At 35.2% G+C, this 27,470-nt stretch overlaps 1 protein-coding gene across 1 annotated transcript; it reads left to right on the forward strand.

Annotated features, from left to right (window-relative positions):
* The first annotated feature begins 204 nt into the window (after positions 1-204).
* Positions 205-27,470, forward strand: LOC149549640 (protein NRT1/ PTR FAMILY 5.2-like). The gene is made up of 4 exons (XM_089794947.1): positions 205-435; positions 1,286-1,503; positions 1,669-2,231; positions 26,203-27,470. Exons 1-4 carry the CDS (start codon positions 297-299, stop codon positions 27,137-27,139), a joined length of 1,857 nt encoding a protein of 618 aa, XP_089651073.1. The 5' UTR covers positions 205-296; the 3' UTR covers positions 27,140-27,470.

Raw genomic sequence — 27,470 nt, forward strand, 5'->3', positions numbered from 1 at the left:
CAAGGACATGAATAATAAAATACATATTAAAACAAGGAAATATATCCAAACATATAATCAATATAAAACCCATCTAATGTTTAAGTCATACCATGCACCTACCAGAAACAGTTGAATTAGGTCAACTGATTGAAGACAACCTAATAATCATAAGTATAGAATTCCTGCCATTGATTGAGCTCATCCTTTTTTCTTAAGGGTTGCTTTGCATCTGTCCAACTGATGAAAGCCATGTTAGCCTAATTATCAACTATAACAATAATTCTCTACAATACAAATCATTAAGAGAAGGAATAATGGTGGCCAAAGAAGCTACAGAGAGAGGCAGTATGGAATCTGAGGAAGGATTTACTATGGATGGGTCTGTTGATATGAAGGGCAGGCCTGTTCTCAGATCCAAAACTGGAAGATGGAAAGCTTGCTCATTTCTTGTTGGTAATATATGTGAAAAAAAATTCAAATATATTGTATTCTAGAATAAGTTGTGAGTTTAATTCAATGACAAGTAATTTTTCTTCGAAAGCCCATTTAAATTAGTTTGTAAGTTCTATCAAAATATCGATTTATAAAAGTTGGCATGACATAAGTTTATTCATTATTTATTTTTAGATTTTGATTGTGTATAAAATTTTGACATTTTGAATCACATTTTTGATCGCTGATCAGAATGAAAAAGAGATCTAAAGAGCTCATAGAAATGTCATACACAATCAAATTGAGAAATAATTGTAAGATGATGGATCACGAAGTTAGAAGGAGCTGTAAGATTGTTAATTGCAGCTCTTTAGAACTATTTTTTGTCACAATGATTTGAATGACACTCAATGATTCATCATCAAAATGAAACAAAGTTCTAAGGAGCTATAAGATGGTTCATCATAGATTTGATAGAAAAGAGTTCTAAGAAGTTGCAATTAATTATCTTACAGTACCTAAGAGCTATTTTTCATCCTGATAATAGATCTCCAAATGGGATTCAAAATATCAATATAAAAACTCTAGTACACAACCAAATTTTAAAATAATTACTAATAATCACATAGAATAACTAAATGATTATTGATTTTGATGTTATTGATATAAATAACTATTTTGAATAACTTCAAAGTACTTCGAGATTTGAATTTTAAAAAAACTCTCATACACAATGAAATTTAGTTGACTTCATATGGGTTTTGTGAACTTGATATGGCTTTTGTAGACCAGTTAAAATTTGAACATGGGTTTCCAAATATGTATGTAATCATTAATGTAGATTATTGAATGGATTGGTGATGACATGCAGGGTATGAAACATTTGAAAGAATGGCCTTCTATGGAATTGCCTCCAATTTAGTGAATTACTTAACGAGTAGCTTGCATGAGGGTACGGTGACTTCTTCAAAGAATGTAAGCAATTGGACTGGTGTCATTTGGATCACTCCAATATTTGGTGCATACATTGCAGATACCCATTGGGGACGTTACTGGACTTTCACAGTATTTTCCTTCATTTATATAGTGGTATGCATCTATTTTCAATCTCTATCACATATTATTATGTACACTTTTCATTGTTATATATATTTATAATAATTTCTTTATTACAAGTACATAAACAGGCAACTGCTAGTATTATATACGAAACCAAAAGAAATCAAAATTTTAATTCTGATATATTATGTTCAGGGCATGGCTATTTTGACATTGGCTGTCTCAGTGCCATCTCTGAGACCACCAAAATGTGCTAAAGGAGCCAGTGTGTGTCCAAAGGCCTCTACATTTCAGGTTGGGATTTTTTATTTTGGATTGTATGTGCTTGCTTTGGGGACAGGTGGCACAAAACCCAATATTTCCACCATTGGTGCTGATCAGTTTGATGAATTTGAGCCCAAAGAGAGGGTTCAGAAAGTTTCCTTCTTCAATTGGTGGATGTTCAGTGTGTTTTTTGGATCACTGTTTGCACAAACTTTTCTGATATATATCCAGGAGGATATTGGATTCTTTGTGGGATATGGAGTTCCTACTCTTGGCTTGATTATCTCGGTGGGTATATTCTTAGTGGGAACTCCATTTTATAGACATAAACTTCAGAAAGGGAATCCTTTTGGTCGAATTGCTCAGGTAATAGTTGCAGCATTTCGAAAAAGGAAAGTGAAGGTACCTGCTGATTCAGAGGAGCTTTATGAATTGGAGCCCAAAACATATCTTGCCAAAGGAAGATTTCCCATTTCAAACACTCCGATCTTGAGGTGAGTTTAACAATAATTTGTCCCATTGCATCATATTGACTTATTTTTCCCTTTTCTAATTAAGCATTATCAAAAATGAAGATAGAACACAGTTGCTATTTAAAAAATTTGGCATAATAATTCATGAACTGTAGTAAATTCATACCATCTAAACCAATTTTATCTTAATAAGAATTCCTAAAGGCTGTAAAGAAGAGGTTTCCCAATACTGATTGCATCTGCAATAGAATTATCAGTAGATTAGTTTTTGGTCATTTTCTTTCATTTCTGCTGTTAATAAATTATGCTCTACTTGTATAGATGAGATTTTTCTTGCTGGTCGATAGGTAGGTAGTGAAAGTTAGTATGTCGGTTTTGGCATTTACCTTTTTAATATATTATAAAGTCTTTTTTTCCCAAAATCAGACAGAACAACATAAGCATAAGCGTTACAACAACAATCGGATCATATACAACTACCCCCTCTAGCCTAAGTTTAATGGGTTTATGATCTTTATACAAATAGTGATGATATCCAACCAAATGGATTCTAACTTTAATCATAAAGGTTTGTTTGGTTTGTGGAATTAAAAAAATCAGGATTTCTACAAACCTTGGTTTAGCCAAATCAAGGTTTTACAAATCTTCATTCTGATTTTGGGGATTTTACTTGAACAGTTTGTGTGTGAAGTAACATTTTTATGCTTAAGCTTGCAGTTGAAGGCAAATTTCAAAAAGTACTTCAATCTAATGTATTTACACTCCTTAAAAAACATAACCAGGTTTTGATTTTCAATTCCTACTTGCTAGTAGAAAGTTGGAAAACCTGGTTTTGAGGCAAAATTGGAAGTCTGGTATGTTAATTTCATTTTGCCAATTTTGAAACAAACACAAGAATTTTTAAATCCAGATTTTGAAAAAGCCAATTCCTGTCATCTTCCAGGAACCAAGGTGTAGTGGTATGCCCACACAAGAAGTAGCTTTCAATATATGTCACCATATGCCTATTTTCTTCACAACTCTAAGCAGTACTTGACATTAATCACCTGTATGCTATATGTGGTTATCATTATATGCTTTTAAAATAATGGTTAGTTCTTTGTATCTATATGATAAGGTAACTAATCACACGATCTTTCATAATTAGGATAATCATGGTATATATTCATCTTTGTTAGCATAAGTGATTATCAAGTAAGCGCTACTAATAACTTAGAAATCTATTATTGACATAATCTAGTGATTTACTATCCCTTATATACTAGAATTTCCACACTCTCAACAATTTAAATAACTAACCCTTAACTATAGAAAATTTATGATTTTTCTAATTATTTTTTTCATAATTCCAACGTTCAAATGTGACCAAATATTTGAACATTTGACTTGTTGAGAAGTGTTAGCATAAATAATTAATTATTATTATACTTTACTTAAGTTTACTTAGGTTAAATGCATAATTTTTTAATTTATCATATTGACACCTAGAAGTATGCATAGTTAAATGAGTTGTCTTGGTGACAACACAGGAGTTTGCATATTCATCTAAGTTGTCATGTAGACAACATAGTTGTTCGCACTCTAATTAAGCACATGGTGTCTACAACATCTCTTTATAAGATACACCTCGGTATTCTTATCCTCTCATCATCGCACTAACTTTTGTGCTCAATGGAGAATAATCCACTCTTGCTGAACATGTGTTTAGTTGTGAGGCTTATCGCTTTGCTAACTCCTAATCATTCTAGAGGCCTTTATATAAAGGCACTTCTAGTATGTATGTACATATGATATTCTCATTATTGTTATTTCGAACATCCATTATTGGTCCATATTGTGCTAGTGTTTGAGCTTCTTGATCTTGGTGTTGTTTTGTCCTAAGACAAATTCTTATGTGGTATTAGAGCAAAGGAAGCTTCTCTTCACATAGCCATTGGAGAACATTTTTGCTTCACCTCAGAGAACCATGATTCAGATCTAAAATATTTGCAGCTATTAGGAGCATCTAGAGCCAAAGCGGAGCTCACCATTGCATCCAAAGTATCAATTCAGTGAATTTTGACTATAAATTTGCCTACCCTAGGCCATAGTCAAATTTGAGACAAAATTTTTTTGCAAACTGAAACTCAAAGGCCCAATTTCCAAATTTGGTATGACCTTTTAGATCTGTGAATTTAACTTTCAAATTTGTATTTTTTAATTTGTATCTCTGCAATTTTTTTTGGCCTATTAGGCTTGTAGAAAAGCTTTTATTGTAGGCAAATTGAGTGGTCAAATCCTAGTGCCTACGAAATATTCTGCCTACGCACTGTTGCGACGTCCATTTGGATGTCAATTTTAACACATTATTTTCCTCTACAGTCCCCTCACCATATGCAGTTTTGATTTGACAGTCCAACTTTGGGAGGCCATATCTCAATCATCTAAGCTCCAAATCAGGTGCAAATTTTTTTGATTTGGGCTAGAATTTTCTAAATTTTTTAGTGGTGCTATTATTTTCTAGTTTTTTTACATGATTTTGTTAACAAATTCAGTTTTTGGTGACTATACTTGTCCAATCTTACATTTTGCAACTTCAATTGCTCCGTACGGGCTCATCTAGACACATTTTCAAGTTCCATTTTTTTTTGGAAGTGCATAATATTTCCTCTACTTTCTATATCTACAATCATATTATAGGCTTGTATGGAAAGAAATACCACTTTTAGAAATAGGTCTTTTTTTGCATTGTATTGCTTTGATCAAACTTCAAAATTATTGTATAACTAAGCTACATTGCTAATTACTAGATTTGAGCTCCAAGAGGAGGTTGTAAGAAGCAAAATTATAAGTCCAATCTTGTCCATTTTGACAAGTGGCGTATTGTAAACACACTACATATAAAGTGCTTAAAGAATTCATTTGGGGGGGTTCTTTGATTCAGTGAAAAAGGGGAGGGGTGTCTTGTGTTCTTATGTCTTCTTGATATTGTGCTCTCTTCTTTGCATTACGGGTTCTTTTTCTAAGTTAACACCACATAATTATGCTACTTGGAAAGAAAAGACAAATGAACCATTAGTTGAAAGAGGTTTACTGTGTTATGTAGCTAGTGCAACAAAGAAACCTGATGATGATGTTGATGAGTCTCGTAAAGAAGATTGGGCATCAAAACAAGAAATGGCCCTAGGAACCTTGTTAAAGAATATCTTAGATCCTATCAAATATCATATTAAAAACCTTAACAATCCAATAGAAGTCTAGGATAAACTTGAAGAATTGTATGGGGTAGTAGATAAAGATATGGCCTACACCATTGAGGACAATCTTCTCAAATTGGATCCAAAGAATTTTGACACCATCAAAGACTATCTTACTCAAGTAGACATGTATAGGGCACAACTTAAGGATTGTGGTGAACCCATCAAGGATGGAAAGTTGATCAAAAATGTGATGATTCATCTTCCTCTTGAATATGAAACTTTTGTTTCTAGCTATAATACTCACAAATTAACAATGGGTAGTGCCTTCACTAAGCCTTCATTTGAGTCATTTTCAGGAATGTTGGTCTTAGAACATGAAAATTTAGTATGGGAATTCTCTAGTCTTCAAAGACCAAAGCCTTGGTAGCTAATCAAGGGAATCAAAGTAGTAAAAATTTCAACAAGAAGAAAAAGCAATGGAAGGCTAAGCCACAAGATGACACACAAAAATCTTCTTCTACCTCCTGGCATCAATCTTCCTCCACACAACGAGGCGAGTCTTTTTCCAAAAACAATAAGAAGGGAAACAACTTCAACAAAAGGGAGAAGAAAACTTGTGCCTATTGTAAGAATAATGGTCATAATGAACATGAGCGTAAGGATAAGTAGATTGATGAGCTGCTACAGTTAATGAGGAAACATAAAATTGATGTACCAAATGCCTATAAGGATAAGGGATCTTCAACCACTTCAAAAGGTAAGGGACAAGCTTTGGTAGCAAGTACAAACAATTTTGAGGAATGGGTTCTTGATTCAAGAGCTACACATCATATGGGTGCTTCAAGGGAGCAATTTTCCTCTTTGAAACCATCAAATGTACCTTACATCTATGTGGGAAATGACACACAAGTGGAAGTTGAAGGAAAAGGGAATGTTGAGTTGGAGAATGGAGTCTTCAATGATGTTCTTCATGTTCCCAACCTTAGCACCAACCTCCTTTTAGTCTATCAAATAACTCACTGTGGATGTGGCAACAAAGTGGAGTTCCTTCTTGATTCAGTTGTGGTGAAAAATCTAAAGGATGATTCTATGGTGGTGATTGGAAAGGCTAATCATGAGACAAGACTTTATTCTTTTTTCTCATTTTATGCCTAAGTCCACTTCCTTTGCCTTTTTGTCCCACTCAAATTCACAAAGTAAACTATGGTATGAGAGGTTTGGACATCTCAGTTACAACTACCTTCAACAACTTAGCAACAAGGATATGGTCACTAGTCTATCTCAAGTCAAGTATTCAAAGGGTGCATGTTTAGGTTGTGAAGTAGGCAAGCATCCTCAAGAGAATTTTGACAAGGGGAAGTCTTGGAGAGCTACTATTATTCTTGAATTTGTTCATAGTGATGTAGCTGGCCCATTTCTAGTACCATCATTTGGAAAGGCTCGGTATGTTCTCACCTTCATTGATGACTTTTCATGCTACACTTGGGTCTTTTTTCTAGCTCATAAGAGTGAAGTGTTTGATAAGTTTATCACCTTCAGAGCTCAAGTTGAGAAGCAATCAGGAAAATCCATCAAGATTCTACGAATAGAAAATGGAAGGGAATATGTGAAATCAAGGCTTATAGAATTTTTTACTCATGAGGGTATTGATCTTCAACATTTTTTAGATACACTCGACAACAAAATAGTGTTGTTGAACAAAAGAATAGAACCCTTAAGGAGATGACCACTTGTATGCTTCAACATAAGTCTCTAGATCAATTTTTTTGGGCGAAATCCATGTGTTGTGCCAATTACATCCAAAATAGAAGTCCACATAAGGCCTTAGATGGAATTACACCTTTTGAGGCTTGGTGTGGCAGAAAACCAAATGTAAAATAGTTTAAAGTTTTTGGTTGTCCAACATGGGTGAGGATACCTCCACAAAGATGAAAGGAATTGGAACCTCAAAGAAAACCGTGTATATTTGTTGGATATCCTAACCACATTAAGGCATACAAGCTCATGGATCTAAGACACATGAAATCTTCTTTGAGAGGAGTGTTCACTTTGAAGAGACTTGTTCAAGTTTGGCTTCTTCAACTCCTCATTCCTCCATCATGGAAAGTGATGATAGTGATGATAGTGACTTGGAAGATGATATTCCTTCAACTTTGACTCACAAGACACCACCTTCGCAGGATCCACAAATAGTTGAGGATATTCCTTCTTCTTCTTCCACTAGACCTTGTTGGACACAATAAACACTTGATTCAACAGGTTCATTGGTGGGGAATCCTTTAGATACTAAGAGGACAAGGTCACAACACAAATCATTTCCACATGCCTATATTGCCATTGCTCTTGATCCATAGTCATTTAAGGAAGCATCAAGGGTTCTTGAATGGGACAAGGCCATGGAGGAAGAATACAACTCTTTAATGAAAAATAACACTTGGGACTTAGTTCCTCTTCCTAAGGGAAGCAAGTTGGTTTGGTGTAAGTGGATCTATCAAACCAAGTTTGTAGTGAATGGAAGTGTGGATAAACAAAAGGCTAGACTTGTTGCCAGAGGTTTCTCATAGGTTCCTGGTATTGACTATACTGAGACCTTTGCACTGCTAGCTATGATGAACTTCATTCATTTGACACTAGCTATTGATGCAGCTCATGGTTGGGTTGTTCATCAGATGGATGTGAAGAGTGTGTTCTTGAACGGTGATCTTCTTGAGGAGATTTATATGGAGCAACCACAGGGGTTCATATAGGATTCTACTTTGGTTTGCAAGTTGAAGAAGTCTATCTATGGTCTTAAGCAGGCTCCTTGGACTTGTATGCCAAGATGGATTCCTTCCTACTCTCAATAGGATTCATCAGGTGTCATTCAGATTTGAATGTCTACATTCTTCAGAGGGATGACTCACACTTGATACTCGTGCTTTATGTAGATGACTTGATCATTATAGGAAGTACTTCATCCATCATTTCTAGTGTCAAGACAAATTTTCTATGATAAACTTGGGTTTACTCCATTATTTCCTTGGTATTGAGATCACATAGTCTTCAATTGGGATCACACTTTCTCAACCCAAGTATGCTCTTGATTTACTTGCTCAATTTCACACAAGTAATTGTAAGCCTACTCCTACTCCCTTTCTTTTAGGTATTAAGTTAGAAACCAAGTGTTCCACTCCACTTATTGATGCTGGGTATGTGCAGGATCATGGTGTGCCAAAAAGTGGCAATGTGAAAAAAATAGAGTTTGAACACGTCTAAAAGCGCTTCAAAATCCGCTCTGACTTTTTTTCACCTATCCAGGTACCAAACCTGGAAAGTAAGGCCCAAGCCTTATCGGATATCCGATTTGAGATCGGATATCGGATCTCATATCGGATATTCGATATGAGATCTGATATCCGATATCGGCGACATAAAAATTGGAGGGAAAAGGCACAAAAATTAGAGGGAAAAACAAATTTGTAAGTGATATAACTAATTTGAGTTATGAAATATGTAAAGATATAATATATAATCTATAAATATATAATATAATAACATAACTATTATATATAAAATAATATATAATCTATATATTATATAATAATATAATATTATATTATATATATATATATATATATATATATATATAACGTAATGTAAAGATATAATATGTAATCTATTAATATATAATAATATATTATGTTATTATTATTATTATTATTATCTATAAATATAATATATATTATTATAATATATTATTATTATTTTTACTATATTTTTATTAAATATAATAACATAATATATTATATATATGTTATTAATACATATTATTATTATTATCATATATAAATTATAATCTATAATATATTATTATTATTATCATATGTAAATTATAATATATAATATATTATGTTATTATTATTATAATCTATAAATTTTATATATATATATATATATGATTGTTATACTATATTATTATTATTTTTACTATATTATTTCTAGTGGAGTCATTTATATGGGTCAAAAGGGCTCACAGGATGACCTATGACCCCTTTCGACACATTCCATGACGAGATATGTCCCTAAGGGATCCACCCCTAGAGACATATTGGAATAGTTTATATGGGTCGTAGGGGGTCACAGGATGACCTATGAACCCTTTCGACATATTACAAGATGACATTTGTCCCTAGGGGTCCTAGGACCCTTAGGGACATATTAGAATCATTCATATGGGTCGAAGGGGGTCATAGGGTGACCAATGACCACCTTCAACACATTCCAATATGGCATATGTCCTTAGGGGTCCTAAGACCCCTAGGGACATATTAGAATCATTCATATGGGTCGAAGGGGATCGTAGGGTGACATATGACCCCCTTCGACACATTCCATGATGACATATGTCCCTAAGGGTCCTAAGACCCCTAGGGACATATTAGAATCTTTCATATGGTTTGAAGGGGGTCATAGGGTGAACTATGACCCCCTTCGACACATTACATGATGACATATGTCCCTAGGGGTCCTACGATAGCTAGGGACATATTAGAATGCTTCATATGGGTCAAAGTGGGTCATAGGTTGACCTATGACCCTCTTTGACCCATTAAATGATGACATATGTCTCTAGGGGTCCTAAGACCCCTAGGGACATATTAGAATCATTCTTATGGGTCAAAAGGGCTCATAGGGTGACCTATGACACCCTTCGACCCATTAGATGATGACATACGGGTCCCTAGGGGTCTTAGGACCCCTAGGGACATATTAGAATCATTCTTATGGGTCAAAGGGGGTCATAGGTTGATATATGACCCTCTTCGACACATTACATGAAGACATATGTCCCTAGGGGTCCTAGGACACCTAGGGACATATTAGAATGCTTCATATGGGTCAAACGGTGTCATAGGTTAACCTATGACCCCCTTCAACCCATTAAATGATGACATATATAGCTAGGGGTCCTAGGACCCCTAGGGACATATTACAATCGTTCTTATGGGTCAAAGGGGGTCATAGGTTGACCTATAACCCCCTCTGACCCTTTACATGACGACATATGTCCCTAGGGGTCCTAAGACCCCTAGGGACATATTAGAATGTTTCATATGGGTCAAAGGGGGTCATAGGTTAACCTATGACCCCCTTCGACCCATTAAATGACAACATATATCCCTAGGGGTCCTAGGACCCCTAGGGACATATTAGAATCTTCAACCCATTACATGATGACATATGTCCCCAGGGGTCCTAGGATCCCTAGGGACATATTAGAATCATTCATATGGGTTAAAGGGGGTCATAGATTGACCTATGACCCCGTTCAACCCATTACATGATGACATATGTCCCCAGGGGTCTTAGGATCCCTCAGGACATATTAGAATTGTTCATATGGGTCAAAGGGGGTCATAGGTTTACCAATGACCCCCTTTGACCCATTAAATGAAAACATATGTCCCTACCGGTCCTAGGACCCCTAGGGACATATTAGAACTGTTCTTATGGATCAACGGGGGTCATAGGTTGACCTATGACTCCCTTCAACCCATTAAATGATGACATTTGTCCCTAGGGGTGCTAGGACCCCTAAGGACATATTAGAATCATTCTTATGGGTCAAAGGGGGTCATAGGTTGACCTATCACCCCCTTCGACCCATTACATGACTACATATGTCCCTAGGGGTCCTAAGACCCCTAGGGACATATTAGAATCCTTCTAATTGGTCAAAGGGGGTCATAGGGTGACCTATGACCCCCTTCGACCCATTACCTAATGACATATGTCCATAGGGGTCCTAGGACCCCTAGGGACATATTAGAATTTTTCATATGGGTCAAAGTGGGTCATAGGTTGACATATGACCCCCTTCAACCCATCAAATGATGACATATCTGCCTAGGGGTCCTAGGATCCCTAAGGACATATTAGAATCATTTTTATGGCTCAAAGGGGGTCACAGGTTAACCTCTGACCCCCTTCGACATATTACATGACGACGTATGTCCCTAAGGGTCCTAGGACCCCTAGGAACATATTAGATTCATTCATATGGGTCAAAGTGGGTCATAGGTTGACCTATGACCCCCTTTAAACAATTAAATGATGACATATGTCCCTAGGGGTCCTAAGAGCCCTAGGGACATATTAGAATCATTCTTATGAGTCAAAGGGGGTCATAGGTTGACCTATGAACCCCTTTGACCAATTACATGATGACATATTTCCCTAGGGGTCCTAGGACCCCTAGGAACGTCTTAGAATTGTTCATGACCCATTACATGATGAGATAGTCCCTAGGGGTCCTAGGACCTCTAGGGACATATTAGAATCTTTCATATGGGTCTAAGGGGGTCATAGGTTGACCTATGACCCCCTTCGACCCATTATATGACGACATATGTCCCTAGGGGTCCTAGGACTCGTAGGGACATATTAGAATTGTTCATATGGATCAAAGGGGGTCATAGGTTGACCTATGACCCCCTTCGACCCATTAAATGATGACATATGTTCTTAGGGGTCTTAGGACCCCTAGGGACATATTAGAATTGTTCATATGGGTCAAAGGGAGTCATAGGTTGACATATGACCACCTTCGACACATTACATGATGACATACGTCCCTAGGGGTCCTAAGACCCTTAGGGACATATTAGAATGCTCCATATGGGTCAAACGGGGTCATATGATGACCTATGACCCCCTTTTACCCATTAAATGACAAGATATGTCCCTACGGGTCCTAGGACCCTTAGGGACATATTAGAATTGTTCTTATGGGTCAAAGGGGGTCATAGGGTGACCTATGACCCCCTTCGAACCATTACATGATGACATATGTCCTTAGGGATCCTAGGACACCTAGGGACATATTAGAATGCTTCATATGGGTCAAAGGGTGTCATAGGTTGACCTATGACCCCCTTCGACCCATTAAATGATGACATATATCCCTAGGGGTCTTAGGACCCCTAGGGACATATTAGAATCATTCTTATGGGTCAAAAGGGGTCATAGGTTGACCTATGACCCCCTTCGACCTATTACATGATGATATATGTCCCTAGGGGTCCTAAGACCCCTAGGGACATATTAGAATCATTCTTATGGATCAAAGGGGGTTATAGAGTGACGTATGACCCCATTTGACTCATTAAATGATGACATATGTCCCTAGGTGTCCTAGGACCCCTAGGGACATACTAGAATCGTTCTTATGGGTCAAAGAGGATCATAGGTTGACCTATGACCCCCTTCGATCCATTAAATGATGACATATATCCCTACGGGTTATAGGACCCCTAGGGACATATTAGAATCGTTCTTATGGGTCAAAGGGGGTCATAGGTTGACCTATGATCCCCTTCGACCCATTACATGATGACATATGTCCCTAGGGGTCCTAAGACCCCAAGGGACATATTAAAATCATTTTAATAGGTTAAAAGGGGTCAAAGGGTGACCTATGACCCCCTTCGACCCATTACGTAACAACATATGTCCATAGGGGTCCTAGGACCCCTAGGGACATATTAGAATGCTTCATATGGGTCAAAGGGGGTCATAGGTTGATCTATGACCTCCTTTGACCCATTAAATGATGACATATCTCCCTAGGGTCCTAGGACCCCTAAGGACATATTAGAATCATTCTTATGGCTCAAAGGGGGTCATATGTTAACCTATGACACCCTTCGACATATTACATGATGACATATGTCCATAGGGGTCCTAGGACCCCTAGGAACATATTAGATTCATTCATATGGGTCAAAGGGAGTCATAGGTTGACCTATGACCCCCTTTGACCCATTACATGATGACATATGTCCCTAGGGGTCCTAGGACCCCTAGGGACATATTAGAATCATTCTTGTGGGTCAAAGGAGGTCATAGGTTGACTTATGACCCACTTCGACACATTACATGATGACATATGTCCCTAGGGGTCCTAGGACACCTAGGGACATATTAGAATGCTTCATATGGGTCAAAGGGTGTCATAGGTTGACCTATGACCCCCTTCAACCCATTAAATGATGACATATATAGCTAGGGGTCCTAGGACCCCTAAGGACATATTAAAATCGTTCTTATGGGTCAAAGGGGGTCATGGGTTGACCTATAACCCCCTCTGATCCGTTACATGACGACATGTCTCTAGGGGTCCTAGGACCCCTAGGGACATATTAGAATGCTTCATATGGGTCAAAGGGGGTCATAGGTTGACCTATGACCCCCTTCGACCCATTAAATGACAACATATATCCCTAGGGGTCCTAGGACCCTTAGGAACATATTAGAATCTTCGACCCATTAGATGACGACATGTCCCCAGGGGTTCTAGGATCCCTCGGGACATATTAGAATCATTCATATGGGTTAAAAGGGGTTATATTTTGACCTATGACCCCGTTCGACCTATTACATGATGACATATGTCCCCAGGGATCCTAGGATCCCTAGGGACATATTAGAATCGTATATATGGGTCAAAGGGGGTCTTAGGGACTTATGTCCCTAGGGGTCCTAGGGACTTATTAGAATCATTCTTATGGGTCAAAGGGGGTCATAGCTTGACCTATGACCCCCTTGGACACATTACATGATGACATATGTTCCTAGGGGTCCTAGAACCCCTAGGGACATATTAGAATAGTTCTTATGGGTTAAAGGGGCTAATAGGGTGACCTATGACCCCCTTCGACCCATTAGATGATGACATATGTCCTAGGGATATATTAGAATCGTTCTTATGGGTGTAAGGGGGTCATAGGTTGACTTATGACCCACTTTGACACATTACATAATGACATATGTCCTTAAGAGTCCTAAGACCCTTAGGGACATATTAGAATGCTTCATATGGGTCAAAGGTTGTCATAGGTTGACCTATGACCCCCTTCAACCCATTAAATGATGACATATGTACCTAGCGGTCCTAGGACCCCTAGGGACATATTAGAATCGTTCTTATGGGTCAAAGGGGGTCATAGGTTGTCCTATGACCCCCTTTGACCTTTTAAATGATGACATATGTTTCTAGCGGTCCTAGGACCCCTAGAGACATATTAGAATCATTCTTATGGGTTCAAGGGGGTCATAGGTTGAACTATGACCCCTATGACCCCCTTCGACAGATTACATGATGACATATGTCCCTAGGTGTCCTAGGACCTCTAGGGACATATTAGAATTGTTCATATGGGTCAAATGGGGTTATAGTTTGACCTATGACTCCCTTCGACCCATTACATGACGACATATGTCATTATGTAATTTGTCGAAGGGGGTCATAGGTCAACCTATGACCCCATTTGACCCATAAGAAGCATTCTGATATGTCCCTAGGGGTCCTAGGACCCCTAGGGACATATGTCATCATGTCATGGGTCAAAGGGGGTCATAGGTTGACCTATGACCCCCTTTGACCCATATGAACAATTCTAATATGTCCCTAGGTGTCCTATGACTCGTAGGGATATATGTCATCATGTAATGGGTCAAAGGGGGTCATAGGTTGACCTATGACCCTGTTTGACCCATAAGAATGATTCTAATATGTCTCTAGGGGTCCTAGGACCCCTAGAGACATATGTCATCATGTAATGGGTTGAAGGGTGTCATAGATCACCCTATGACCACCTTTGACCTATAAGAACGATTCTAATATTTCCCTAGGGGTCCTAAGACCCGTAGGGACATATGCCATCATGTAATGCGTTGAAGGGGGTCATAGGCCAACCTATGATCCCCTTTGACCCATAAGAATGATTCTCATATGTCCTTAAGGGTCGTAGGGACATATGTCGTCATGTAATGGGTCAAAGGGGGTCATAGGTTATAGGTCAACCTATGACCCCCTTTGACCCATATGAACAATTCTAATATGTCCCTAGTGGTCCTAGGACCCCTAGGGACATATGTTGTCATTTAATGGGTCGAAGGGGATCATAGGTCAACCTATGACCCCCTTCGACCCATATGAACGATTCTAATATGTCCCTAGGGGACCTAGGACCCCTAGGGACATATGTCATCATGTAATGTGTCGAATAGGGTTATAGGTCAACCTATGACCCCTTTTGACTCATAAGAATGATTCTCATATGTCCCTAGGGGTCCTCAGGACATATGTCATCATGTAATGGGTCAAAGGGGGCCATAGGTCAACCTATGACCCCCTTTGACCCATATGAACAATTCTAATATGTCTCTAGGCGTCCTAGGACCTCTAGGGACATATGTCATCATTTAATGGGTCGAAGGGGGTCATAGGTCAACCTATGACTCCCTTTGATCCATATGAACAATTCTAATATGTCCCTAGGGGTCCTAGGACCCCTAGGGACATATGTCGTCATTTAATGGGTCGAAGGGTTTCATAGGTCAACCTATGATCTGCTTTGATCCATATGAACAATTCTAATATGTCCCTATGGGTCCTAGGACCCCTAGGGACATATGTCATCGTTTAATGGGTTGAAGGGGGTCCTAGGTCACCCTATGACCCCCTTTGACCCATATGAACGATTTTAATATGTCCCTAGGGGTCCTAAGCCCCTAGGGACAAATGTCTTCATGTAATGGGTTGAAGGGTGTCATAGGTCAACCTATGACCCCGTTTGACCCATATGAACAATTCTAGTATGTCCCTAAGGGTCCCAAGACCCCTAGGGACATATGTCGTCATGTAATGTGTCGAAGGGGGTCATAAGTCAACCTATGACCCCCTTCGACCCATAAGAATGATTCTAATATGTCCCTAGGGGTCCTAGGACCTCTAGGGACATATGTCATTATGTAATGGGTCGAAGGGGATCATAAGTCAACCTATGAGCCCCTTCAACCCATATGAATGATTATAATATGTCCCTAGTGGTGCTAGGACCCTTAGGGACATATGTCGTCATGTAATTGGTCAAAGGGGGTCATAGCTCAACCTATGATGCCCTTTGACCCATATGGACGATTCTAATATGTCCCTAGGGGTCCTTGGACCCCTAGGGACATATGTCATCATTTAATGGGTCGAAGGAGGTCATAGGTCAACCTATGACCCCCTTTGACCCATAAGAACGATTCTAATATGTCCCTATGGGTCCTAGACCCCTAGGGACATATGTCATCATTTAATGGGTTGAATGGGGTCATAGGTCAACCTATGACCCCCTTTGACCCATAAGAACGATTCTAATATGTTCGTAGGGGTCCTAGGACCCCTAGGGACATATGCCGTCATGTAATGCGTCGAAGGGGGTCATAGGTCAACCTATGACCTCCTTCGACCCATAAGAACAATTCTAATATGTCACTAGGGGTCCTAGGACCCCTAGGGACATATGTTGTTATGTAATGGGTCGAAGGGGGTCATAGGTCAACCTATGACCCCCTTTGACTCATATATATTAATAACATATATATATATATATGGTTATTATATTTAATAAAAATATTACGTTATTATATATATATTAATAACATATATATATATATATATATATATATATATATATATATATGGGGTCATAGGTCAACCTATGACCCCCTTTGACTCATATATATTAATAATATACATATATATTAATAACATATATATATATGGTTATTATATTTAATAAAAATATTAAGTTATTATATTTAGTAAAAATAATAATAATATAAATTATATTTATAGATTATAATGAGAATAACATAATATATTATTATATATTAATATATTATATGTTATATCTTTACATTACGTTATTATGTATATATATATATAATTTATATATATATATATAATTTATTATAATACATATTTACATAGTAATATAACAAAAATAATTTATAAATCATAAGCTATAAAATATTATGTTATAATATATATTACATTATTATATATATTAATAACACACACACAGACACACACACACACACACACACACACACACACACATATATATATATAACTTTATTATATTTAATAAAAATATTACGTTATTATATATATATATATATATTAATAACATACTTATATATATATATATATATAATATATATATATATATATATATATAATATATATATATATATATAACGTTATTATATATATTAATAACATATATATATATAAGGTTATTATATTTAATAAAAATATTACGTTATAATAATAATATAAATTATTTTTATAGATTATAATGAGAATAACATAATATATTATTATATATTAATATATTATATGTTATATCTTTACATTACGTTATAATATATATATAATATATTATAATACATATTTACATAGTAATATAACAAAAATAATTTATAAATCATAAGCTATAAGTCTTAAATCCGGTTTTTCCTCCAAAATGGGTTGGGATTTCAAATTTCTCACCAAAATTCACCTAGCCATATCGGATATCCGATCCGATTAGGCTTGGTATTTACCAAGCCTACCCGGTCAACCCAAAAGACGTGTTTGAAGAGGGTTTTAGTGATACTCAGACTTCGGGTAGTCGTCTGACAATGTTATTTTGATTGAAATTGAATGAAATGAAAAGGGTTTTTTAATATCGCTCTCAAGATTCCATCAATATAATTTCTGTCAAATTCTGAGATTGATAAGTATTTATTAGTTAATTATCAATGAAGATTATTGTAAAGTGTTGATTAACATAGTGATTGAAAAATAGCTATAATTTTCAAACGGTATAACATTTTTTAAATCTAAAATTTGTGTCACATTCTATGCTTCGCCTAGTATAAGAAAGAATTAAATAAAATTAAATTTGGTAAAAAATTCTATTAGTTAAGGTGCTCAGACACGGGACTCTTTTTTTTCTGAAAAAGTTTTGGTAGAAAATTCATATTTAATTATTTGTTTGGAATAAAAATACCAAAAAATATGCGTCACATCCGGGCATGAGTCTACTTTTCATATCTATAATTATATTAAAAAAATATTATCATTTGATTTTGAATAAGGTGGTCAGACATACACCTACTTTTTATTTTTGCCCTGAAATTTTTGTAATACTGCATTAAAATTCAAACTTTTGACCAATCAATTATTTTTTTCTCCTGATAAGGCCTAGTAGTTTAGAAACTACATTCGTTTCAATTTCCTACAGATTATTTTCTTACAAATTTTTGATATAAAGTCCATAACCACTTTAAAATTATGTGTTAAGTTGACATAACCCTGATTTTCTGATTTTTCACTGCCACTTAAGGCCATAGTTTGGTACACCATGATCCTGCACATACCCTGCTACATTATACAGACGGTTGGGAGTCTTATCTACTTGACACATACACAACCTGACATAGCTTTTTCAGTTGGCATAGTTTCTCACTTCATGCAAGAGCCACATAAGCTTCATTGGAAGGCTGCCAAATGCATCTTACACTATATATAGGATACACATACACATGGGATACATTATGCAGCAAGCACTAGACATCTTTTGGTTTGATATACAGACTCAGACTATGCAAGGGATCTTGATTCTTGCAAGTCTACTTTAGGTTATGTGTTTCCCCTTGGTTCCAGCCACATTTGTTGGTAGAGTAAGAAGCAAAATACTATTGCTCTTTCTTCAACTGAGGCTGAGTATTGAGGAGCTAGCACTGTAGCTACATAAGCTATTTGGTTACAACATGTTCTTAAGGAGTTTGGATTTGATATACCTAATCCCACAGTCATTCACTGTGATAATCAGAGTGTTATTTGTAAGGAAACTTGCAACAAAGAATATAACCATTTCCACATAAGCCATAATAGATCTAAAATAAATATTCAATTAAAAATCTGCATGCAAGAGAATAGACAACATACCCACAAAATTGTAACATAAGATATACCCTAGGAAACCCTCATTGAGGGAAAAACCTAGCCTCCAAAAGCATCCATTACCATATATTAATAATTCAGCAAAAACACCATTGCAATACAACTATGGAAGCTTTTAAAGCCATAACCACCACTGAGTAATCCATGTGAATGAGCATGAATCCACACATCCCATGCCATGCTTCCAACCTTCACAAATGCTCCCTTGGCTAACTTGTCAAGCCTTGTCCTGCTCGACTCTTGCCTTTTTCCCTTCTCCTTGTTACACCAACAACTACCCTTGTGGTTGCTTATATAGTAGCAAGTCCCACAAAACCACTAAGTGGTATTACATAAACCAGGTGCTACCTAACCCATTGACCCCACATTTAATATTGGAAATTTAATCATTTTCCCCAATATTAAATAATTACATAAAATATTATCACAATGTTACAATATAACTCATCAAGAATATTCCATGAGAATCTTTACATGTTGCACGTCCATCTAGGTGCTCCTAGATACAACATCACATAATAAAATAAAAGAATAAAATTTAAGCAATATTATGCAATGTGTGCAACACCCATTACCTCAACACTATTGAGATCTTGAAACATCCAGTTTAGCATCAATGGACCAAACACATTGAGGTTCATATGCACTACATCAGAGAGTTGATACATGAGTAGGTCATTGCATTGTAGTATTGTCTTACAAAGCAGTAGATTGCAGATATCTTCACCAAACCCTTCACTGAGGTCAAGTATATCCATTTGTGAGATCTCTTCGGGGTGCAAGATATTTCAAAAAGGGGATTCCCTTAACTTCTCTCTTCTTTCTTATGGGAGGGATCTTTTCCTTCATAAGGTCTTCTTCTCTCTCATCTTCTTTATTGTACTTATCTCTCTTTTTGGGGGAGGGTTTATCCCATGAGGTTTTCCCTCTTTCTCCATTTTCAGAGAGATTGTGTTGCATTGCATCGCATTATGTAGAGCATTGCATTTGTACATGGGTACCTAACTTGGCCTAGTAGCTGAGACCCATCATGCATTTTCATCATAGCTTTTGTGAGCTTAAGTGCATTCCCCTTAGTTGCACTTAAGAGGGGGTGTTAGTGTAAATAATTAATTATTATTACACTTTACTTAAGTTTACTTAAGTTAAATGCATTATTTTATTATTTATCATATAAACACCTAGAAGTATGCATAGTTAAATGAGTTGTCTTGGTGACAACATATGAGTTTTCATATTCATCTGAGTTGTCATGTAGACAAATAGTTGTTTGCACTCTAATCAAGCACATGGTGTCTACAACATCTCTTTATGCAATACACCTAGGTATTCATATCCTCTTATCATCACACTAACTTCTGTGCTCAATGGAGGATAATCCACTCTTGGTGGACATGTGCTTAGTTGTGAGGTTTATCACTTTGCTAACTTCTAGTCATTCTAGAGGCCTTTATATACAGGCACTTCTAGTGTGTATGTACATATGATATTCTCATTATTGTTATTTTGATCATCCATTATTAGTCCATATTGTGCTAGTGTTTGAGCTTCTTGATCTTGGTGTTATTTTTCCCTAAGGAAAATTCTTACAAGAAGTTAGTATTAATTATCTCTTTCTTTATATATATAAGTAATTTTTAACCTAAATAATTTTGAGTTAATAACTTTTAATTCTAAAAATGGATAGTCAACAATTTTGTTGTGATTTTTGGAAAAAAAAACTTTTTAATATATTGTTAATATAATATATGTCTATAAAAAAAATTTTATTGAAATTTATTCTTAACCTTTATAAATGTGGCGGTTATGGGTAGCCATACAATTAACTTCAACTATAAAATCATGTGTATAGCTTCTAAGGGTAGTAAATCATAATGTTCACTACATTTCAATTAAGTCATAGATTAGACAAATTATGTACCATGTTACTTAAAGGTATGGTGAATTGACTAATCTCACATACCTACTTAACTAGATAATATTTCATTGTTATTTAGCTATATATATTTCTAGTTTCTAGTTTATATTTTGCAAATGCTACAATCTAGATAGAAGTTTACAAACTATAAGTTAGCATGTACCAAAAATATGCCACCAAAAACATAATTTATTCAATGTTTAGAAATAGATAGTTCCTTACTTTCCACTTTACTTATAGAAATGTTCACATAAATAATAGAATATTTATTTACAAAGAAGTTTTAAAATATATATTTTTCATCTAAAATTTCTATTGTTTCTTTCTTTCCATTTTCTTTTATGATCTAGTGGTACAAATTTGAATCAAGTTTAAAAAAATTATAGCCTATTTATGAACTATCAACTTCAATACAACTTGGATAACACTAAACAAGTCTAATGAAAGTTATCTAGTGAAAAGTTGGTAATGAGTAGAGCTCGTGAGAAACATTAAATTGATCAAAGATGGGTTGATGAAGAGAATGATCATTAACATACCTTGCACATTAAATATTTATAGATTTAGTAGACAAAAATGGATTTAAATGAGACAATTTAAGCATTTGTGGGAAGACTTTTAGATAGGAAACTCAACTAAAATTTTGAATTACAAAATCATCACTTTTTAAAGAGGTGTATAATTGACATGTAAGAAGGATCACACATGCCCATTTCTTTAGCTTTAACCCCCACTCATTGAGTATATACACTTGCAACAAGGCATCTAGTAAGTTTGTGGGATCACTTATATGGTGGAGAGAACATCTTGTTTAAAAGGAAACTACTTGTACATGTGCATTAAGATGTTAATATAATATTATTTTTATTTAGAAAACATGTGCCTTCATACTTGCACTCCATTTTTGTCTTATTATTTTATTTCTCATATTCTATAAGAATTTATAGCTTCCAATACATCATCAAATCCATTCACACCCCCAAAATAACATCTAACTTGTAAGGTCTCCTTCTTCCTCTTATAACCAATTTTTTAAAATCAGTTCCTCAACTTTGAGAATGAAAATCTCCCATTCAGTTGTTGGAGATCCATAGATATTTTGAAACTTATCATTTCAGCATTAGCAAGGGGTAAAAAGTCAAAGGATGTGGATTTTGGCGTTGTCACCTAACAATTTAATTTTCTTGAAGTTTTCTAAAGCTTTCGTAAATCACTTTTGTGCATTATCTACGATCATAGTATTTAATGGAAAAATATTTCTTCTTATAAATGTCATCTCAGATTCCCACTTCACCCATACTTATATCCTTCTACCTATATGTCTACAAATGCAATGACAAAAATTTCCACTTTTCTATCATCACCTTTTGCACTTATACGGAGTAATTCCAGTTCCTTATGCTTTATGAAGTTGACTAATACTTCCAACAAGGTGTTCTGTATGGTGAGAGGGAGCACCGTACTTCTTTAATGGTGCAATACGAACCTATTTGTCCAGAATACCAAATCCCTCACTATCTAGGTGGAAATGCCCACAACTACGATTGAATGCATTAATAAATGGTCATTCATGCTTCCTTATGTTTATTAATATTTATGCTTCTCATTCAACTCATCCCTAGCACCTTATGTGGACTAATACAATCATATTATTTTTCTATTTGCAAATTCTGCACTTGTTCCATTAATCTCTCTCACTACCATTCGATAAAATTTGGCTTTCTGAAATGTGATATCATAAAGTATCTATCTGCGTAGTCCCTTTTATAATTAGACATATCATAAAACTCATATACTCATGATAAAGGGTGTTAATCATGTTCTCTTGTATAAAGTATTTTTTATATTTTTTGAATTACATTCATTGAGTTTATAATTTTAGCTTAATGTATAATAGAATGGAAAACAAGTTCCATTTCCAATCAAGTATTGGTTCTATGATATCATTACTATACAATCACATAGAAAAATACGAAAGGATCATATCATTTTGAAATCACACATTCTCTTAGTAATTGGTTCAAGCATTCACCATTTATGCACAATATTGCTAGCTCCTACTTATATTACATATAAATATATGATCAACTCTTATACACCTCACAAATACACATTGGGGTTATGTCATATACATTCATAACACATACATATGATGGCTAGCTCATAATAGCATCATAGGTACATATACTAATTAACTCATAATCATATCGGAGTATAAATAGTGACTACCTTAAGCATGCATCATATTAACATGTACTATAAATAATTTACATATACATGGTGTGTGCCTCACATATAGATAATGTGAATAGCTCAATAATCCAATACATGTGAACAATGGGGACAACTTAATAGCTTTACAAGTATACATTGTGACTAGTTAGCAAAAGGGAAGTAGTTGTGACATTACAACAAGCATCTATTATGTCTTGGTTCACTAATCCATTTAATATTATAATTAAATCACATCTATAAAAATGAATGCTAGTCTGAAGATAATCTATACTATATTACATGGGTCTCATTTATTCCCCATATACTAGGCTACTTATAATGACGAGAAATAAAATCACATACTACTTGTCATCACTAGAAAGTGTAGAAATATAACATTATGCACAATAATTGAGAATATTTTTACACATGTGCATTGTGATTATATATATCTCTCACTCTCTCTCTCACACACATTCACTAACTAGAAATAGAGAATGGATGGACAATTCTATACTACACACATTTCCCATCTCCTAGTTCACTAGTACTTACCCCTTAAGTAGAATCCAAATTTCAAGGATTGCCAATGTAACATATGTACTAGATTATAGGACCCATCTTTATTTAGAATTATTTGAACTATTTGAAAAATGGTAGAAAATAATCTAATTTACTATTTTTAATTATTAATGGATGAAGGGTATCTATACAATTATTTGAATCTTTCAAGTCAATAGATCATGATATCTATTTTCTCCATGCCACTGAATAAAGTTGGTCCAACTTGGTGCGGAGTAGATCTTGATATTTACTGAGCTTGTGTAGTTATTGTGAATTTTTACCAATCTCTATCATACCATGAGTAGCTCCCATTATCTATCACCTTAGTTTTACTGGAAATAGATGAATGTATTGTAAGATATATTATTATCTTGGCATCAATTACTGTCATGGTATTGATAAAAATCAATTAGAATTTTCCTACATATTATTATGGAAAAACCATAGCATCATTCACCTTAGTGTTATATGTAAAATCTATCTAATCCTTAAGATACATTGAACATTACTTGGCATCAGTTACCTCCATATTACTAGTAATACTCAATTATCTACACCTATGCCAAACTTGGTTTTAACATGTAGGGATCATCTTATGATGAAGTACACTTGGTCAAGATATCATGAAAATTCAAAAATATAAGGTAGCTTGACTTGGTTATATACCATAATAAGTGATCCATAAACCTCATTACAAAGTCCTCTATATCTTGAAATTGCATTACTGACCTAGATCTTATTCATTGATCTCACATGAATTGTCTTCTATTCAAACACATAAACACAAATAAATACCACCTATAAAGTAATAAATGTATTTTTTGTATTTAATTTTTATTTAAAACCATATATTATTTATTGAATACAAATTAATTCACCAAAAAAATGTTAATCAATATCTTATCTTTGGTAGCAATTGAAATTCTTGTATAACATCAATCATAAAGCCTTATACCTCTATCAAGCCAACAAATATAAAGGTAAAATACAATAGTATGATTGGTAATATTCAATACCCATTTCCCATATTTCAAAAAGATAATCAAATGAAATCCATCCTACTCCCAACATAGATCCAAGTACATGTTAGAGCAGATAGTTTACTCATACAAATTAAAAGTTTCTCAGGCTATCATTTTTTAACACAACTAATTTTAATATTATCACCAAATATAAAGTTAGCAAAGTTTTTAAATTCGTCTATAACCAAATTTATGATTCATTTCTTTCTTGAAAGAATAGACCTCCCCAAATATTAAGGGGAGGTCTATGCTCTCTTTTATTAATCACCAATGGACAAGGCACAAGCCTATGGGATTCAATAGACAAGCACTAATTCTTTTAGTTTAGATAAAGCTGATAAACATTCTTCTCATTCACATCAAGACAGACCAAAATAAAAATACATCTAAAATCTCATCCAATATAGAAATATATTTCTAGAAATCTTAACTTTAAGAAACCTTACGAAGGTAAGATTGAAAATAATGTCTCATTGTCATCTAATCCATTACTTAATTTATAGCCGAGGCATAATGGAGAGGAGAGAATCAAATTTAGGAAGAACGTTGGAGCTTGAAGTTTGTCAAACATTTCCTAGGAATTTCCTACATAACCGCTTCGAAATGGGATCGAAATCTAATTTAGTTATCCTCACAAAAATCCCATACCACATGTGCATTAGCTCCTATGTGCCAGGTTTAGAGTAACCATTTGAATAACTATCCTTATACAGGTGATCTAGAAAACATATTCTTAAAATAAGTAGCTTGACAAATACCATGTACCAATACCTATTCTAGAACTAGAACAAGGTCATAAGTCATAGAGATGCACTGATCACCATTAAACATATCCCAGTGAGCTTTCATTTAGTTATTGCCATAAATTAATTGGCTTCTATTGGAAAGAGTTGCAGAGTTAAACACTAAAATGTAAAGAACTGGTTTATCCATCCAGGAAGGTCTATATTCTTATTTATGATAGATATCACATACACATTGTACTTTTATTAACTGTGAAGTGTTTCAAACATCATACAATCACAAATAGCAATCAATAGCCATGTAAAAGGACTTCTATCAATCCTTATGATAATATGGCTCTGAATCTAAAGATATATATTGCGTTTATCTATAACAAATTATTGCAACTAAATAGTGGATTGAAAACATATTAATTCTTATTAGAATATCATAAAAAGACTAGAACTGTACCTACCAAATATCAGATTCAAATTGCTTCATACATTTGATAATTAATATGGTAACACTTGAACTTCTTTTGGTTCAGCTTCCTGGATAAAGCAGCAACAAAGGATGGTCCTACAACAAGTCCATGGATGCTATGCACTGTGACTCAAATAGAAGAAGCCAAGCTCATGATAAAACTACTCCCAATATGGGTTGCCATGTTCATACCAAGCGCATTAGTAGCCCAAGTAAACACACTCTTCATAAAGCAAGGAAATACTCTCCAGAGAAACATGGGCCCTCACTTTATACTCCCCTCTGGCTGCCTCACAGCATTTGTCACCATGTCAATGTTGGTGTCCATTGTAATCTATGACAGAGTCCTTGTCAAACTCTTCAGAAAATTTACAAGAAAACCAAGAGGCATAACTATCTTGCAAAGAATGGGGATTGGTCTAGTTATGGATATAATACTCATGGTGGTTGCAGCAATTGTAGAGCAACAAAGGATTAGAGTTGTGAAAGAACATGGGATTGAAGGCAGCCCAAAAGCAATAACACCCCTCACAGTCTTCATTTTGCTTCCTCAGCTTTTACTCATGGGACTAAGAGATGCATTTCTTGAAGTGGGTAAGTTAGAATTTTTCTATGATCAGTCACCTGAGAGCATGCAAAGCATTGGAACTGCACTATTTGCTGCCACATTGGGTATTGGGAATTTTATCAATAGTTCTCTTCTGACTACAGTGACTAATATAACTGGGAAAAATGGCCACACAAGTTGGATTCTGAACAATCTGAATGCATCTAGGATTTACTATTATTATGCATTGTTGGCTGTTCTTAGTTTCTTGAATCTGATTTTCTTTCTGGTAGTTTCATGGCTGTATGTTTATAAGAGAGAAACCAATGAAGCTTTTGGCAGTAGTAATGGGAGGAGTGTTGTTCAAGGTGAAGATCAGAAGAAGCGTAGTACAGATGTAGACAATGGCAATGTTGTGTCCATGGATTCAAATATCCAACTCGTGCCCAAATGATACTTTATTGAACTCGAAGAATTATGGTGATTCATAGTTGTTTCATAAATGTTGTAGATTTTTCGAGGGGTTGAGATTGGCTGGTTAAAATACACAACTTTCATCATGGAGATTTAAGATTTCGGTAATGTGGAACTCTTAAGTTTAGTCTTTGATCTTCTATAATCGGTTTGGAGTGTGGAGGTGGTTCTAGAGTATTTGTTCTAAATGAGATCAAATTAATCTCATGGTTGTACTTATAAGAACTTGTAGTATTGGTTCCATATTGATGCTTGTATAAATTAAATATTTGAATGATTGAAAAAAAAACTATAGAATATGTTATGTGCTA

The sequence above is a fragment of the Cupressus sempervirens genome, chromosome 7, assembly GCF_028749045.1.
Source record: "Cupressus sempervirens isolate cs-2001-9-10 chromosome 7, ASM2874904v1, whole genome shotgun sequence".
Taxonomy (NCBI): domain Eukaryota; kingdom Viridiplantae; phylum Streptophyta; class Pinopsida; order Cupressales; family Cupressaceae; genus Cupressus; species Cupressus sempervirens.